Genomic DNA, 16,564 nt, shown 5'->3' on the forward strand with positions numbered 1-16,564 from the left:
AGTTTTTTAACAACGAATAAATATTTAAATTACAATTATAACTAAAATAAATGAAAAGTTCAAAAATAATATTTTATTAGAACAGTGAAAGATTTGTTGAGCCTGTTATTTAATAATGATAAAAAATAGTTAGCTAAATTTATAAAAATGAATTTCTTAGTCAAATTCTGGCTAAAGTTTGTTGAGGCCATAACTAATGCTCTCAGCAATGGGTTTGGTTTCAATAGGAAATGTTGGCCAGCCTCTTTGTGTAATTACAGAAGATGTTGATCCATTTTTAGTTGAGTCAGCCTCGTGATATCAAAGAGAGGCATTATGATATGAACCATTAGCTAAAATCTTTTTGTGCTTGAACGCGACCACGTGTCCTTCCTCCCTTTTTAAAATAGGTGGCTTGTATATATCCACCACCAGATGGTAAGCCAGTTTTTAATTTTTAATTTTTTTAACTAATGTATTTTTTATAATAAAATAATATGTTTTAAACTTACAATTAAATAGTTTGATGAATTGGTTTTGAATGTTTGAAATTAAGTTTTTGGTCTCGAGATTCAATTTCTTTTCTATTTTAGCGTTGTTGTAATTGATTATTTGTTGCGAAAATTTATCCCCTATAACATTATCATTAGTTTCATTAAATTTATCTTTAAAATTTGATGAAAAGTATATATTTTTTATAAATTTAAAATTTCCTTATTCATAACTTCATATTAGATTAGTTATTAGATTCATCAAAATAATAATATAATACTATTTTTTAATAATAATATTTTTTATTTTTTTTATTTTTTACAATTACACTAACTATATATATATTAATATAGCCAGAAAATAAAACCATCATGCAATAGTATTAGTAAAAAGGGTATTCAAAAGAAAAGATAAAAGAATTATATTACACAAATTATAACAAATGTAAGAAATATATTTTATAATAAAAATATAGAATGAATAGTAGATTTTCAAATATAAAAATAAAGATGAAAGTACTATAGCTCAAAGCTTGAGCTTTGATAGTATACCAAATCCAATACCAGCTCAAATCATCAAATTTTGATGAAAATTTCTTTTTGATTAGATGAATGCTGATGCTCTTAAGGAATGGAAAAAAAGAAAAAAGAAAAAAAATAGAGAGAGAAAAATGATCCAAACACCGGGCGTCGCGTGACACTTCCACTACCCGTAGCTCCCTCCCATGATGACCCATCACCCCTTGGCTTCATTCCCCTGTGATCGTCATTCGTCACGTTCAATTCAATCTTTTCTTCCTTCTCTGTGATTTGTTTTTCCTTTTTTCCTCCAACCACTCCAAAAACTCCCTTTCACACACAGTCTCTCTGTCCTCTTCCCCTTTAATATCAATCAACATTCAGCAGAACCTCGCAACTCTCTCTCTCTCTCTCTCTCTCTACTCGGATATTTTTCAGTTTATCAATACCTCCCTACCTCTCTCTCTCTCTGTGCTCTTGCATTTTGAACCTCTTGTTCGCAACTGCAAGCTCTACTGGGCTCAGTACTTTGTATTCTTTTTTTATTTTTTTACAGATTATATTAGCGAGTGTCAGACATGGCGGCTTCCACAGAAGCTAAGGGTACCCCTGGTTATGGCGTTTCTGCTAAAGTCCCGGCTGTTGCGTACCCACTGGCCGAGGTGCCAGCGGAGATCGCATCGAATATCAATTACCACGCGCAGTTCAGCCCTCATTTCTCTCCTTTCAAGTTTGAACCTGAGCAAGCGTACTATGCGACTGCCGACAGCGTTCGCGATCGTCTTGTACAAGTAATATTTTTAAGCATGTTTAGAAAGTTTTGATATCGTGCTAATTTCCCGAATTGCATTCCTCTTTTTGGTGTACATAGCGGTGATTTTATACATGTAATTTGGAGCTCACTTTTGTGATAGTGTGTGGACTACATCTTTTGGAGGTGCTACCTCTGCTGTTGATGTTAAATTTTAGTCTCAGATTCGATCCGTGCTCGTTTTCTGTTGTTTCTTATACGTAAAATCGGCTAAAAGGCTTGACTCTATAGATGATTTCAACATAAATGCAAGACAGGACGTTTCAAAGCAGACTCATTTGTAGATATTTCTACATGATGCTTTTAGTCCAGTTTGTAACGTTTGACTGTATCTGTATGTAATTTGTTTCAATCAAATTAGCACCATGGGGTTGCACAATGTAATTGTTTAGAAGTTCTGTTCGGAGAAGTAATGACCTACGCATATGTAAGATTCTTATGTAACCTAGAAAATTTGAGAAATAATCGCTTGGTTCTATTTTTGTGTTAATGGCATGCTTTTAAGTAAGAAATGATCTTATATTGTTATTAGGATAATACCATCAAAGTGTATATGGAAGAAATGAAGGAATTTGCGCATGGTTTTGAGTTTAGTGATATGATTACATTTATTCTTAGTACTAAGTGTTGGGCTACTTGTATTCGGTTATGCACAAAAGCTGGACTAATGGTGTTACTGTTGATTGCTTGTGCAGCAATGGAATGAGACCTATCGTCATTTTCACAATGTTGATCCCAAACAAACATACTACTTATCAATGGAGTATCTTCAAGGACGAGCTTTAACTAATGCTATTGGGAATCTGGACATTCAAAATGCGTATGGCGGTGCTTTGAAAAAGTTGGGACATGCCCTGGAGGAAATAGCCGAGCAGGTAGTTCTCTTTTTTCTCTTGTTACTAAGCTTTCATTGGCAAAAGAACATGTAAGACTTGTTTTTTGGAGCCTCTGTCTATGTTCTCTCCATTCAACAGATTCGGGAATTTTACACTCCCTAACTGTCAATACCTATAGCAAGCATTCCACATAATTTAAGTGGTTAAATGAGATATGACTGGTCTTTTCAGGTTTTGGATAATCCTGGGCTCAAAAAATCAGTGGGAATGTAATCTTTGTTGTGAAGATTGAGTCCTTAGTATTCCACCTAATTAAAACAGTTTCCTCCTAACAGTGTGGAGAGAGGAATGAGATTAAAATGGGTCCCACTTTTCACAAACAGGAAGTGACACTAATACCTTGTGGTTGAGAGCCATCAATAATCATAGTGCCTCAACCCAATTACACGGGCTTCCAAAACATAAATCTGATTTCACTTTATGGGTTTTATGCAGTTTATATCAGTAGGTTTATGGTCATTAGAAATTCATCTTTGTAGGAGAAAGATGCAGCTCTAGGAAATGGTGGTCTTGGAAGGCTTGCTTCATGCTTTCTAGATTCAATGGCAACATTAAATTTGCCTGCATGGGGGTATGGTTTGAGGTACAAATATGGGCTGTTCAAGCAGCAGATCACTAAGGAGGGCCAAGAAGAAATTGCTGAGGATTGGCTTGAGGTTTTTATTTCTCATGAAAATTCTGTCACATATTTCATAATTCATGGAATGCTCGACACTTTTTGTGGAAATTATGCAGAAATTTAGTCCTTGGGAAGTTGTTAGGCATGACGTGGTATATCCTGTCAGATTCTTTGGCCGTGTTGAGGTTAATCCTAATGGATTGTAAGTTTTAATTGCATAATTAATTCATAGTTTTATATATTTTACTCTATATGATGTTTGGTATGACCACTAAAACATGAACGTTTAAGGATGGCTTTCCTTTTGAAGTTCATATGCAACTTGGTTGCTCTTAAAATAAACAAGCTCACTGAAGATGCTTCTCTGTAAATTACAGCCGAAAATGGGTTGATGGAGAGGTGGTGCAAGCTCTAGCTTACGATGTGCCAATTCCAGGATACAAAACCAAGAATACTATTAGTCTTCGTATCTGGGAAGCAAAGGCTTGTGCTGGGGATTTCAATCTATTCCAGTTTAATGACGGACAGTATGAAGCTGCTGCACAGCTTCATTCTCAAGCTCAACAGGTTGGTCATCAGTTCTGACATTTTCCTGAAATGGATTAGTACTAAGTTCTTCATTTGCAGATTTGTGCTGTTCTTTATCCTGGGGATGCCACAGAAAATGGAAAGCTTTTGCGGCTGAAGCAGCAGTTCTTTCTCTGTAGTGCATCACTTCAGGTTTTCTAATTCCTTCTTTATTTCATTCTTTCTTCTGATCACTCTGACTTTTCTCATTGTGATTGTACTGACATGGCACCAAATTCTAAGAAATGATAAGATACTTTGAAACTGATGCAAGAATAAACCATTTAGCTTAGATAGAGATTCAAACTCATAGTATGTTGCTTATAGTGCATGGGGTTGCATAGGTAACCTCTATTGAACATAAAAACCAATGGAGGTCCTCAACTCAAATTATGCTCCCAGGGGATTCTACTCAGACGATGTAAAGTTGTTGCATAGTGGATGCCTTGAGCACTTTAACACTTGGCTGTCGGCAATGACATCCTGTTAATGGAAATTATTACTGGCTAATTTTCCTTGTATTTACTGATAAGAAAGCCTCATGCAGTTGCTTGTCTTGTATTCAGTTCTCACAATCTTTGGCTCTAATCTTGTAACCACTCACAGGACATTATATTCAGATTTAAGGAGAGGAGGCTAGGGAAGGGAACATGGCAATGGTCTGAGTTTCCTAGCAAGGTTGCAGTACAACTGAATGATACTCATCCTACACTTTCAATTCCAGAGCTGATGCGATTACTACTGGATGATGAAGGACTTGGATGGGATGAAGCTTGGGATGTCACAACAAGGTGCTCTGTGTTTTATGTTCATTAGAACTTTTTTCACTGAGTCGGAGCACAAGCTTCTTTCTTTTGTAATCTTTCAGCATGCTTGCGGTGCAGTTTTGATTGTAGCTCAATTTTATGAATTAATGATTGAACTAGGACTATTGCGTACACCAATCACACGGTCCTTCCAGAAGCACTTGAGAAATGGTCACAATCTGTGATGCGGAAGCTTCTTCCTCGCCATATGGAGATCATAGAAGAAATTGACAAGAGAGTATACCGCTTACCCATTTAATTCACTCCCTTTGTACCATCTGTTGTATAGATGATATTTGAGTTTTGACTCTTGAATTGTAAATACCATGCAGTTCGTAGCAATGATATGTAAGACACGAACTGACCTTGAAAGTAAGCTTATGAGCATTCGCATTTTGGATAATAATCCCCAAAAGCCAGTTGTGAGGATGGCAAATCTATGCGTGGTTTCTGCACATACGGTAAGAGGTCCATTCTTGGAAATCCACAAAGAGCGTATCTCATTTAGCTCATGCAACACTCTATTTAGCTGTGTACAGAATAATTGTTCGTTAGAATTATTTATGTATCTGGCATAAGTGTCATCCATGAACTTGCTGCTTAAAGCTGCAATGTTTCTGTTGTCTGATTTTGTCCAAAGAATGCTTGTCATTATCACCTTTGCTCTTACCTTTTATTGGCTGTGTATTGTTACTCAATCCTTCATCTTCTGGTTTTGTTCTCTCTCTCTCTCTCTGGAAACCACGTCTCCCCCTATTTGATCTGAATTCTTAATTTGAAATTTATCGTTGGCCATCCCTTTGCAGGTAAACGGTGTTGCCCAGTTACATAGTGATATCTTGAAGTCTGAGTTATTTGTGGACTATGTTTCTATATGGCCAACAAAGTTCCAAAATAAAACCAATGGCATTACTCCTCGTCGATGGCTCCGATTTTGCAGTCCTGAGCTCAGTAGTATCATTACCAAATGGTTAAAATCTGAACAATGGGTTACCAACCTTGACCAACTTACAGGTCTTAGAAAGGTATGTATTAAAAAAATTATTTAAAATATATTGAATACTTTTCTTTTTCACCATTATTAGACTGTTTCCTGTGGTGTATAAATTTTACATTCATTTATGATGCTTTTTCCAAGTAGTTTGCGGACAATGCAGACTTTCAAGCTGAATGGGCTTCTGCAAAGATGGCTAATAAGCAGCGTTTGGCAGAGTACATAGAAAGAGTGACTGGGGAGAGCATTGATCCACATAGCCTATTTGACATACAAGTCAAGCGCATTCATGAATATAAGAGACAGCTGCTGAACATTCTGGGAGCAATTTATAGGTACAAGAAGTTAAAGGTATACATCCCACACACAATCATCCTTGATTTGCATAATTTTTGTACCATCTTTGAGAACTCCCTTGAAGCCGAATTATTATAGGAAATGGGCCCCAAAGAGCGAAAGAACACTACTCCACGCACCATCATGATTGGGGGAAAGGCATTTGCAACATATACAAATGCTAAAAGAATAGTGAAGCTGGTTAATGATGTCGGTGCTGTTGTTAACAATGATCCCGAAGTCAGTAAATATCTGAAGGTAATTTTTCAAACACAAAGTTAATGATTCATAAATACAGGATTACGAGTTCCCATTGTACATCAGGGTCTGTGATTCACTGTTGCCTACCATCATCAACTGACACAGAGCTTTGCCCATGAACAAAAGTTTGTTCTTTCTGTTGATGGAATTGCTATGTATGTACAGCTCTATGGCTCCAGAAGAAAATGTTAGCAATTAAATAGACAGAATGGGATGGGCTACCATGCATGCTACTTTCGTTTTACCTTGTATATGTTAATGGGATGGATTTGCTGTGAACCTGTTGAAAGGCAGGTTCATGATGCTTCTTTCTTATACGTACTCAAGCTGGTCATTGATATCAATGCATGGCAGGGAGGTGTAGAGTTTCAGGTTGAATATCTTCTACCCGAGGCTATATTCGGAAAGAGTTGAAGTAGAGAATCTTTATTACTTAGCCTCTTGGGATGCTATTTCTTCTCCCTTTAGTCAAAATTATTACTCTCTCTTGCACATGTACGCGTATTATCTGCATATGCCAACATTGCTCGTAAGGTTTATTATAGACTTATCTGCTCAAAACTTGCAAAAAATTTCAGGTAGTTTTTATTCCAAATTACAATGTATCTGTAGCAGAGATGCTTATTCCAGGGAGCGAGTTGTCGCAGCATATTAGTACTGCAGGCATGGAGGCAAGTGGCACAAGCAACATGAAATTTGCACTCAATGGCTGCCTCATCATAGGTACTCTTGATGGAGCTAATGTGGAAATCAGAGAGGAAATTCAGGAGGAGAACTTTTTCCTCTTTGGTGCAACTGCAGATGAAGTACCCAGGCTGCGCAAGGAAAGAGAGAATGGACTGGTATTGACGTTTGAGATTTTATTATATTTGGTCAAAGTCAATTTCTTTGTATTCACCTTTTCCTAATAGGGAAATGACATTAGTGCTGCAGAGCCTGAATAGCTGCTTGCCAGAGCCTAATCAATATAAATTAAAGCCAGGGTTACTATGACATTATTATATACGGGTTCCATAAACATATAATTCTTTTATACATAGGTAAAAGGAATTTTATAAATAGAAATTAAAATAGGCAAAGCCCAAGTACACAGGACATATAGTTACTGCAACTAGTCAAGAACTAGAACTAGATACAAGTAAAATAGTTACCACAAAAAAATTGACGTGTACTTCAAAAATAGACCTTCCATTTCTATAGTTGAGCTAAAACTCTTGTAACTTACTTCTTCTTAAGTGTTTTCAAGCGACAATTTGCAATGAATTGACATATAAGATGGTAAAGCTAGTGTTTGCTTATCCTTCTACATTCTCCCAAGTTAATGACTTTTTCTTATCACATTTTTCCTAGTGTTCCTCTCCCTATTTGTATTTGAATATATAAGCTTACCAGTTTGCTGCAAATTTTTCCTCATCTGAGATCAGCTCTTCTTGTGAATGACAGTTCAAACCAGATCCACGATTTGAGGAGGCCAAGCACTTTATTAGGAGTGGAGCATTTGGAAGCTATGACTACAATCCACTCCTTGAGTCGCTAGAGGGAAACACTGGTTATGGACGTGGTGATTATTTTCTTGTTGGTTACGACTTCCCAAGCTACATGGATGCTCAGGCAAAAGTAGATGAAGCTTACAAGTAAGCTATCAGCACCCCTCAATCATAAAATCACACTTCATGCTACCTACACTGAAATTTGGGCTTTGTTAACATGCAAACTGCTAGTAAACAGTTCAAACTTGGCTTTGGCAGCTCCTTCACCATCCCAAATAAGTCAATCTTACCAAATAAGTCAATCTTTGCCCTTGATATGAAACTACCACCTAGCTTAGACAGCCCGCTCTTTTCATAAGTAGTTAGACAGCCCGCTTTTCAGCCTAGTCAACCCAAGTTCAAGAATTAAGCATGAGCAAGCCAATAATATAATTGCGGCCTACCTTAGATACCCCAATTAGCGCATGAGGACTTTGCACATAATTAGTTTATTTTTGGACAGAGAAGTCATGGGATTTAATCTTATATAGCAAGAGCTTTATTTTTGTTCTTCTTACTTAGTTATTGCGTGGAACGGTGATTTATTATTTGAGAACATTGTTGAAGTAGGATCTTAATGCTATTTAATTGAGCAGTACCGTAAATATTGAACTTTGCCAAAATATATATATATATATATATATATATATATATTTATAAAGTGGTGGACTCCATGAAGTTTAGTATATTAACTTTGATCACCATTGAACAGATTGGAATTTCGAGTTATGGGGTTAAATTAGAACATCTAACAATATGCCGCTGCACTTTGACATCTTAAATGATGTTATGATATATTTGCCTGCAGGGATAGGAAAAGGTGGCTAAAGATGTCTATACTAAGCACTGCCGGGAGTGGCAAATTCAGCAGTGACCGGACAATCTCTCAGTATGCCAAAGAAATCTGGAACATAGCAGAATGCCGTGTACCATAATTTCCTCAACAGTACTGCTCGTTTTAGCCTTCATATAATACGTTGTGTTATAAGAAATAAGCAGAGCACATAAAGGAGAGGGGAAATATCAAGCACAAACCCAAAAAAAAAAAAAAGGATCTGTATCCGGTGCTTGCCAAATAAATTCATAGTTGTTCTGCGAAAACCTTATTGCTATTATATGTTAAGAAATTTGTATAAGGGATCAGTAATGTTATTTTATTTTTTGGAATAATGTGGTTATCATGTGGTGTATAATGCCGTGAGCTATACTGCTATACTCATTTCCTTGTGTTAATGTAACACTACTCATCTACTCTTAATATTAATTCTTCTTCTCTAAAAGGAAAAAAATCAATGGTTATAAACAATATCAACGACATCAGAACAGAGATAGGCCAGTGTGCCATAACATATCTCAATTCCTTTCAAGTCCTCGGTATTTTCTAAAACCATCAAATAAACCCGTGCATTTTTTCTATTTCAAAATTGAAATAGAGCTACACAACGTAATGGATCTGTAGATGAATTGTTGTGCGTGCAGAATATTAGCTACAAGTTCATCGACCTAACGAAAGTTGTGTTCTACTTAAATAGTTATTACACCCATCCCCACCGTTTTTAATGGTTATTGTCACAAGCAGCCAATAAAGAAGGGAAGTTACCATTCTCCTCCTAATGTTTGTTTATATGAGCATAACCAAATGTAATCAAGTGATGGAAAAGGCACGATTAAAAGTCAAAAGGCTTATTTGGGTTCGACCCACTTGGCAGTGATGTCTTCACTTCCTAAATATAACAGAGGATCAAAACGAGCAATCATCCAAGCACATATCAGTTTCGACAAATAAACCAAACACGGCAGCAATCACACACAATTTATAATAGAAGTCGACTGTTATTATAAGAAGACAAACCATAAGATTCTCCGATATACAAGGTATACTACTTGTCCATAGGACCAGAATCCCTAACTAGCTAAAAGAGTAAGATAGGCAGAGAGAGAGTTTCTCACTCTAAATCAGACCTTGAACTAACAGACCTTGAACTTCGACTCGGACTCCTAGAATAGCTTCTCGAGTACCCACGCCTTGATGATGGCGCCTTCCTAGAGCTCTTCAGTTTGGGAGAAATGCTTCGAGAGTAACTCCTCCTCCTGGTGCTCCTTGCTCTAGGGGTAGGGCTTCTTGAGTAGCTTCTTCTAGAGCTCCTTGGCCCGGGTGAGACACTGCTCGAGTAGCTTCTCCTTGACATCCTCCTTGGCCTTGGTGACACACTTCGAGAGACAGATCGGTAACAATAGCGGTGCCTCCTACTGTATCGGTCATCCGGTGAGTAAGACCGATCACGCCAGCTGACAGGTGATCTGCTATGAGGGGATTGTGACCGTGAGTATGACCTGCGTCTGTAGTAAGATGAGTATGACCTACGCGGGTCATAATAAGGGGAGTATGACCTCCTCCGACGGTAATAGGGGGAGTATGACCTACTCCTACTACGTTCATATGAGTACCGTGGCGATCGGCTCCAGCCCCTTGGGTAAGGAGAATAACTGGGAGATCGCCGAGGGGAGTAGCTGGGAGATCGACGAGAAGAGTAGCTGGTAGATCTATGGCGCACTGTATGAATAAAATTGTAAGAAAATAAGACAAACAAAAACAACTGTATTTTCAAGACAAACAAAGGCACACATAAAATAATGAGTACAAGAACATTCTTACCGTGAATTGTTCTCAGTCCAAGATACCTTCCCGGAGTAGGTGTTCGTCCTCTTCGCCTCCGAGCCTGCAAGAAATGAAAATTGAAGCATGAAAATGCAGAATTACAAGTCAACTCAAGAAATAAGGGGCGCAGCTAGAAAGAATCTTTTTCCAAACATAATGCATTCCAAATATATATATATATATATATATAGAGAGAGAGAGAGAGAGAGAGCAATAAGAATCTGTAACATCGTTTGAGATTAAATAGCTAGAGAAAAAGAGAGGGAAATTCAGGGCATACAACCCCATGTCTGATACTTGATGTGTTTGATTTGTTTGTTTAGTTGTGGTTTGATTTGGCGAAGAGCTGCTACACACAGCTAACCTGCTGCCACAAAAGCTTCAAGTGGAAAGAAGCAAACAACTTTCAAACTCAAATAACTGATAGCAAACCATATAATATTCTCATACAGTTGAATGGATCACAGTAACCAACAATTAATAAAGCAGCCATTAGTCAACAAAAAAGAAAAGCCAGGAACTACTACCTTCTCCACTGTAATCACACGGCCTTCAAGTACAGAATGGTTCAAATACTTAACACAGCGTTCAGCCTCCTCAAGACTAGCCATTGTAACAAACCCAAAGCCACGAGATTCTCTGGTCCATGGATCAACTACAAGATGAACTTCCATCACCTAATAGACCACATCGAAGAATTCAGATTCCAGTAGATTATGCACAAAATTCTTTTTCTTTTTTGGTAGGTAAGCTTATGCACAACATTCTACAGCCCAACAAAATAAAATGACCAGGAATAGAAACACAACAATGCCTTACCGTCCCATCGAACAATAAATGAAAACTAGAGTGAATTTGCCAAGCCACGATCACTGGAATTGGCAAATTTAGCAGGGGTAAAGAAAGCCTACGATGAATATGAATGGGCATACCTTTCCCTCACTTGCGAAATGCTTCTCAAGCTCTCTCTTTGTGATTCGAGGTGACAATCCTGTCACATACAGATTGTTACCAGGATTTTCCACATCACTCGAAAGACTCCTGTCAGAGCCAGAAAAGAAGCATGTCAAACAACCACAAATAAAATAAAATAAAATAAAGAGAGAAAATTGAATCTAAAAGCACAGATAAAGGGTAGTTTAAGGCACTACCTCGACCTTGACCGTGACCTTGACACAGACTTCGAGACAGACCTCCTGTACCGCCTGTGTGGTGTAGGAGAGCGAGAATACCTGGAAAATTTGAAGAAAATGCAAATAAGAAAATTTCGCGTTCATACAACTACACCAATACAAAAATCACCATTGCTTCTCAGAACAATATGCACCTTGACCTTCTGGACATCTGTGACACCATCAAAAAGAAAATAGTTAGTACTAAGACAAATAATGCGAACAAAATTTTTTTGATAAGTCGAAAAACTGTTAACACATGTGGCATCATTTACTGAACCTTCAGTCACTAAAACCTACAGAGGTTCACCCAATAACAATGCAACTACAGAGGTTCACCCAACAATGCGAACAAATAAATCAGCCAAAGAAAAGAGACATTTACAAGCATGTAAATCCACAGCATACATCATAGTGTTAAAAAAAACATCATACATTTCCACGAACAATTTTTTTATTAAATCAAACAAAGCCTGAATTCTCAGTTTTCTTGGCATCGACCACGATTGAAACCAATTAACAAGCAAAGCATTAATTGCTGAAACACACTAATTTGTCTTTTCGTAAGTTAACATGTTTTCGGTAAGAATACACTATCCTCTAGGAGAAACCAATGGTCAAAAAAGACCAACCTATACATCTGAAACCTTGGAAAAACCAATTTAATCCTCTCTTTTAAAAAATCGAAAATACTTAGAACGTGAAATCAATAACTTTTTCTTCTAAGGGTTTTATTTCTCGTGACATAAGTACCAGGATCAGCATAGAAATATTACCTAGAAAATCTCTTCATTTTCTTTCTTTTTTTTGTTTTTTTGTTTTTTATAGAGAATGCGTCTTCATGACTAAGGCTTATTATCCTGGCCGTAAGATTTTCGTTATTAAATTTTTATCAGTATGGAGAATCAGAAATCAATCCATAGAACAAAGAATCTTCGGTATAAGAAAATCAATAATTATTCTCGTAATCAATCTTTACCAGAGGTGCCGCACGATTTGATCGAACAGAGAGGATCAACAAGCATTCCTTAATTTATCCGGAATAATGGAAAAACCCTAAATTAAAGTTCTCGGAGAAAGAACAATCTAATACTAAAAATTCTCAGGAAAGAGAAAATCGAAACTGAGAGCGCAGCGACGTCCAGAAAATCAACATCTTCAGATAGCCTAACGATCGAGAACTTACCATAGCAACCGATGGCACAGAAACCTCCCCCTTCGAGTTTTGCACGCAATCGCAGAGACCGGTATCACCCTCGCTATTTCACTGCTAGTTTATGTGGATTAAATATTATTAGTTTTGAGAGCGGAAAGTATTTATAGGGAGGGCCCTGGGGAAGCTTCTGGAGAAGCGGACGCCAAACTACCTTCAATTCGATTGAATTCCACTTACCACCTATGTGAATACGTGGAAGCATCCATCCGGTTGGGCTCTCTGCGGTTTGTGTGGGAACCAGCAAACGCTCGCCAAGTGGTAAAACAACGAGGGAACGTGAAGAACTGAAATGCGGGAATTAGCACGTATGTGTTTTTTTTTTTTTAACAAATATGTTTCATTCATAAAGAAGAACAAAATATACTAGCGCAAGCAACTTCATTAGAACAAAGCATCTAATAGAATCCGAGATTGAATGAAATCTGGAGATAGATGCTACTGTTGTATAGTGTCCCACACGAAATAAGTATGTTTTGCAAGTAAATGAGTAGCTTCATTCTCTTATCGACCAACATGGAGTACTTCATACTCGAGATTGAAATAAGGGTGTCAAATTGTATTAATGGGTCATATTCGTGTCGTGTCAAAATATGTATATTATACTATATAGGTCAATTCTAACCCGAGCCATTAAGCTTATAGTGTCAAAATCTCAAATCTTAACACAATCCATTAATATAATAGGTCGTGTCGTGTCAACTTGTTTTGACCTGTTTATGTCAATAGGTTTAACAGATCCAAGATTAACCCATTTGATCTAATTAAGTTTAACACAATTTTATATAAATATTAAAATCATAATATCTATAATAAAAAATATAAAACTAATAACAAGTCCAAAATTACAATCCAAACAATAAAAATATCGAAATTAAAATCCCAACAATTTTATTTTTTAGGTATAAGGGTATAATTATAATTTTAACTTTCTTAACAGGTCTAACAAGTTATAATGGGTTAACCCATTATCAATATGTTAAGCTTTCGTGTCTTAACAAATCAATCTATTTTGACCCGAACCTGTTAAGACTAAATACTAACAAGCTTTTATCGTGTCGTGTTCGTGTTAGGTTAACGGATCGTGTCACATATTGTCACCCCTAAATTGAATGAAATTTGTGGCCGTATGTATTTTATGTGAATTGTTGCTAGTAGTGTTTGTGGCTTAAGAGACTCGATGGAAAGGAATAGTCATGTATGGCCCGTCTAGCCCTAGGTGATGGGATTGCCCGCCCATGCATAAAGCGGGAGGTAGGTGCTGGCCCCAGGCGGTGGGATTGTCTGGCCATCCATCCAACCGATATATATATATATCATATATATTAAAAAAATAACTATAAATACATCATTTTTATATCTCCTCTTATTTATCACCATTTATCTGCCAGAACCCCCTCGGCCCATGACACGACCATCGCTATCTCCCTCCTAGACACTACGTCATCACCTCCCTCACCCTCCAAATTGGGCTTGGTCGAGACAGCCTCGACTTTAGGGGAATAAACAATTGGAGAATCTGGGATAGAAACCCGGTCAAGAAGATCCTCACTCTCGGCAGGACGCTCTTTAAATAAGGGTGAAGGAACCCTCTCAATATTAATGTCTGGGGACGGGGGCACTATCTGGGACTCTCAAATAGGACGGTCCAAAAGGACCCCATCATGGAGAGTAACTCCTCTCCAAGCGACAGTTTCATAACCCTCACATTGCCCAGCATGGTCGGAGAAAAAGCCTCTGAAATAGTTGGGAGAACCCCCTAGACTGTATAAGATTGGTCGTCAAAGGATTAGCCCAAACTTGCTGAAGATAATCAGAGCCACTCGCCCCTCGTGGGGAAGAAGAAGAAGGCGTGGTGTGAGAAGGCGGTACGGTCACCACCACCTTATTCGGCAACGATGTCTTTGGCCGCGGAACGAGCACCTCAATAGAAGATTGCTTTAGAGGGGGAATGGACGTTTCGTCGGAGTCTACTTTGGCAGGAGACTCCCTTCTGGGTTTCTTCCCCTTTCCCTCCACTAGCGGGCTAGGGGAACCTCTACAGACATAAGGCACAATCGCTTACATCGGTACGGTCCAGTTGGCTAAATGCATGTTAGTCAAAGGATGCAAGTATTGTCGAAGGTTGCCCTCGTCTAGCAAGACCTCGAAAAAACAACGTTTGGATGGGCTTTCACCCAAGCACGAATGACCTCGATCCGACTCACTTCCTCGAGAGTTACTGATGGTCTGAAGCTCCTGTCGTCACCCACAACCCCCTAGATGGCGCAAACAGGATAGTCATGCTGGTTAACGTGCCTGACTGAGAACTCCCACCCTTTGTTGGACAAAAAGAAGAAGAGCCGACTCCACCCCTTCACCCTGTTATATTGCAGCTCCAAACAAGCCAACTCATGAATGGACCTGAAGCTGCATGTGTTGCCACTTTGCTTCAAAAAATTGTTGGTAAGGAGGAACTCAAGCGCAATGAGTAAAGTGTACTCGAAACCTACCTCCTCCAACGCCTGCCACAAAATGATGCAACATGATATTAGGATCCTCCACGCATATGAGTGGAGCTGGACAGGTGCCAAGTGCAGGTAGTCCAACACATCACGAGCTGGACTGCAGAAAGGCAGCCTAAGGCCGCTGGAGAACATGTTGGGATACACAGCCACCTTCGAGGAGTACCTTTCAGAGTCTACGGATTATTAAAATTAACAATAATAGTTTTATTATTATAATTATAAATCTTCATAAAGTAAGAAAATATATTTTATTAATAATTTAAATAGATGTACATATTTATTAAATCACTTAATATCTTTAATATACTGTTGCTTAATATAATTTATTAATAATTAAGTTTGATATTTTCAAAATCTAATATTAATTGTTAAATATAAGATTTTATATTATTAACAAATCTCATATTGATAACGCTATTAATATTGTTATTAATAAGACTATTAATAAGAAATTTCATTTGATGCAGTATTTTATTCTGTTTAATTTCTAATTTTGTAAATATTGATTTTATTTATTACATCTGGTTAATATAGTCTTATTTAACAAATATAATTATACAATTATTATGTTCTTCTTTTTAATGTGTTATTTGTAACAGATATTCTGTTCTTATTTCACTCTTATGCATTCCACTTATTGTTAATTTTCTCTACTTCCACAGTCCTTTTATTTGTCATTTACTTTCTGGCATGTTCTATTTTTTCTCATATAAAAAATGCTTCATAATGCGTATTCTATTTAGAGATCATAAATTATTGAAAATACTCTTATCTCTTCTGTCTTAATGCAAAGGTCAATATTTTTTTATTAAAGGAAGATCTTTTCTAATGTTTTTTTTGTTTTTTTACATATTTGTTGCTTTTATTCTTAATTTACTGTTCTTCAAGATGGTTGTTGTCAATTTTCTCAATTTTTACTGTTCTTTTACTTATCCTCTACTTTTTAGTATGGTCCCTTCTATATCATCTGAAAAAATGTTATTAAATTTGTTTATATTTATATAAATGCACTTGTAGCTAAAATAAATTGTTGACATTATATGTTTGTTGTATGAATATTTCCTTTTTCATCATATTAACTTCTTTTAATAGATTTGTTATAATCTAAAGCGTGCTATCTCATTTGATTCATTTAATATAATCTATATGAAATTATTATTTGGAATCAATTGATTTTTTTTTCTGCTTTAGCTATAAATGCTTAT

At 37.0% G+C, this 16,564-nt stretch overlaps 2 protein-coding genes and 1 non-coding gene across 3 annotated transcripts; 1 reads left to right on the forward strand and 2 right to left on the reverse strand.

Annotated features, from left to right (window-relative positions):
- The first annotated feature begins 1,252 nt into the window (after window positions 1-1,252).
- LOC109012557 (alpha-glucan phosphorylase, H isozyme) lies at window positions 1,253-8,989 on the forward strand. The gene is made up of 15 exons (XM_018994258.2): window positions 1,253-1,780; window positions 2,496-2,675; window positions 3,176-3,352; window positions 3,432-3,517; window positions 3,693-3,882; window positions 3,943-4,035; window positions 4,489-4,673; window positions 4,809-4,926; window positions 5,021-5,149; window positions 5,495-5,713; window positions 5,830-6,033; window positions 6,118-6,276; window positions 6,858-7,121; window positions 7,723-7,913; window positions 8,617-8,989. Exons 1-15 carry the CDS (start codon window positions 1,568-1,570, stop codon window positions 8,741-8,743), a joined length of 2,535 nt encoding a protein of 844 aa, XP_018849803.1. The 5' UTR covers window positions 1,253-1,567; the 3' UTR covers window positions 8,744-8,989.
- Window positions 8,990-9,581: 592 nt separating this feature from the next.
- Window positions 9,582-12,926, reverse strand: LOC109002235 (serine/arginine-rich splicing factor SR45a-like). The gene is made up of 7 exons (XM_018979886.2): window positions 12,826-12,926; window positions 11,795-11,811; window positions 11,619-11,699; window positions 11,400-11,508; window positions 10,995-11,144; window positions 10,465-10,528; window positions 9,582-10,362 (listed from the first exon to the last, which is right to left on the reverse strand). Exons 1-7 carry the CDS (start codon window positions 12,826-12,828, stop codon window positions 9,755-9,757), a joined length of 1,032 nt encoding a protein of 343 aa, XP_018835431.1. The 5' UTR covers window positions 12,829-12,926; the 3' UTR covers window positions 9,582-9,754.
- LOC118344595 lies at window positions 11,904-11,962 on the reverse strand. The gene has a single exon (XR_004798375.1). It is a non-coding gene; the product is annotated as a small nucleolar RNA snoR74 (small nucleolar RNA).
- Window positions 12,927-16,564: the final 3,638 nt, after the last annotated feature.

The sequence above is a fragment of the Juglans regia genome, chromosome 14 (assembly GCF_001411555.2).
Source record: "Juglans regia cultivar Chandler chromosome 14, Walnut 2.0, whole genome shotgun sequence".
NCBI classification, from domain to species: domain Eukaryota; kingdom Viridiplantae; phylum Streptophyta; class Magnoliopsida; order Fagales; family Juglandaceae; genus Juglans; species Juglans regia.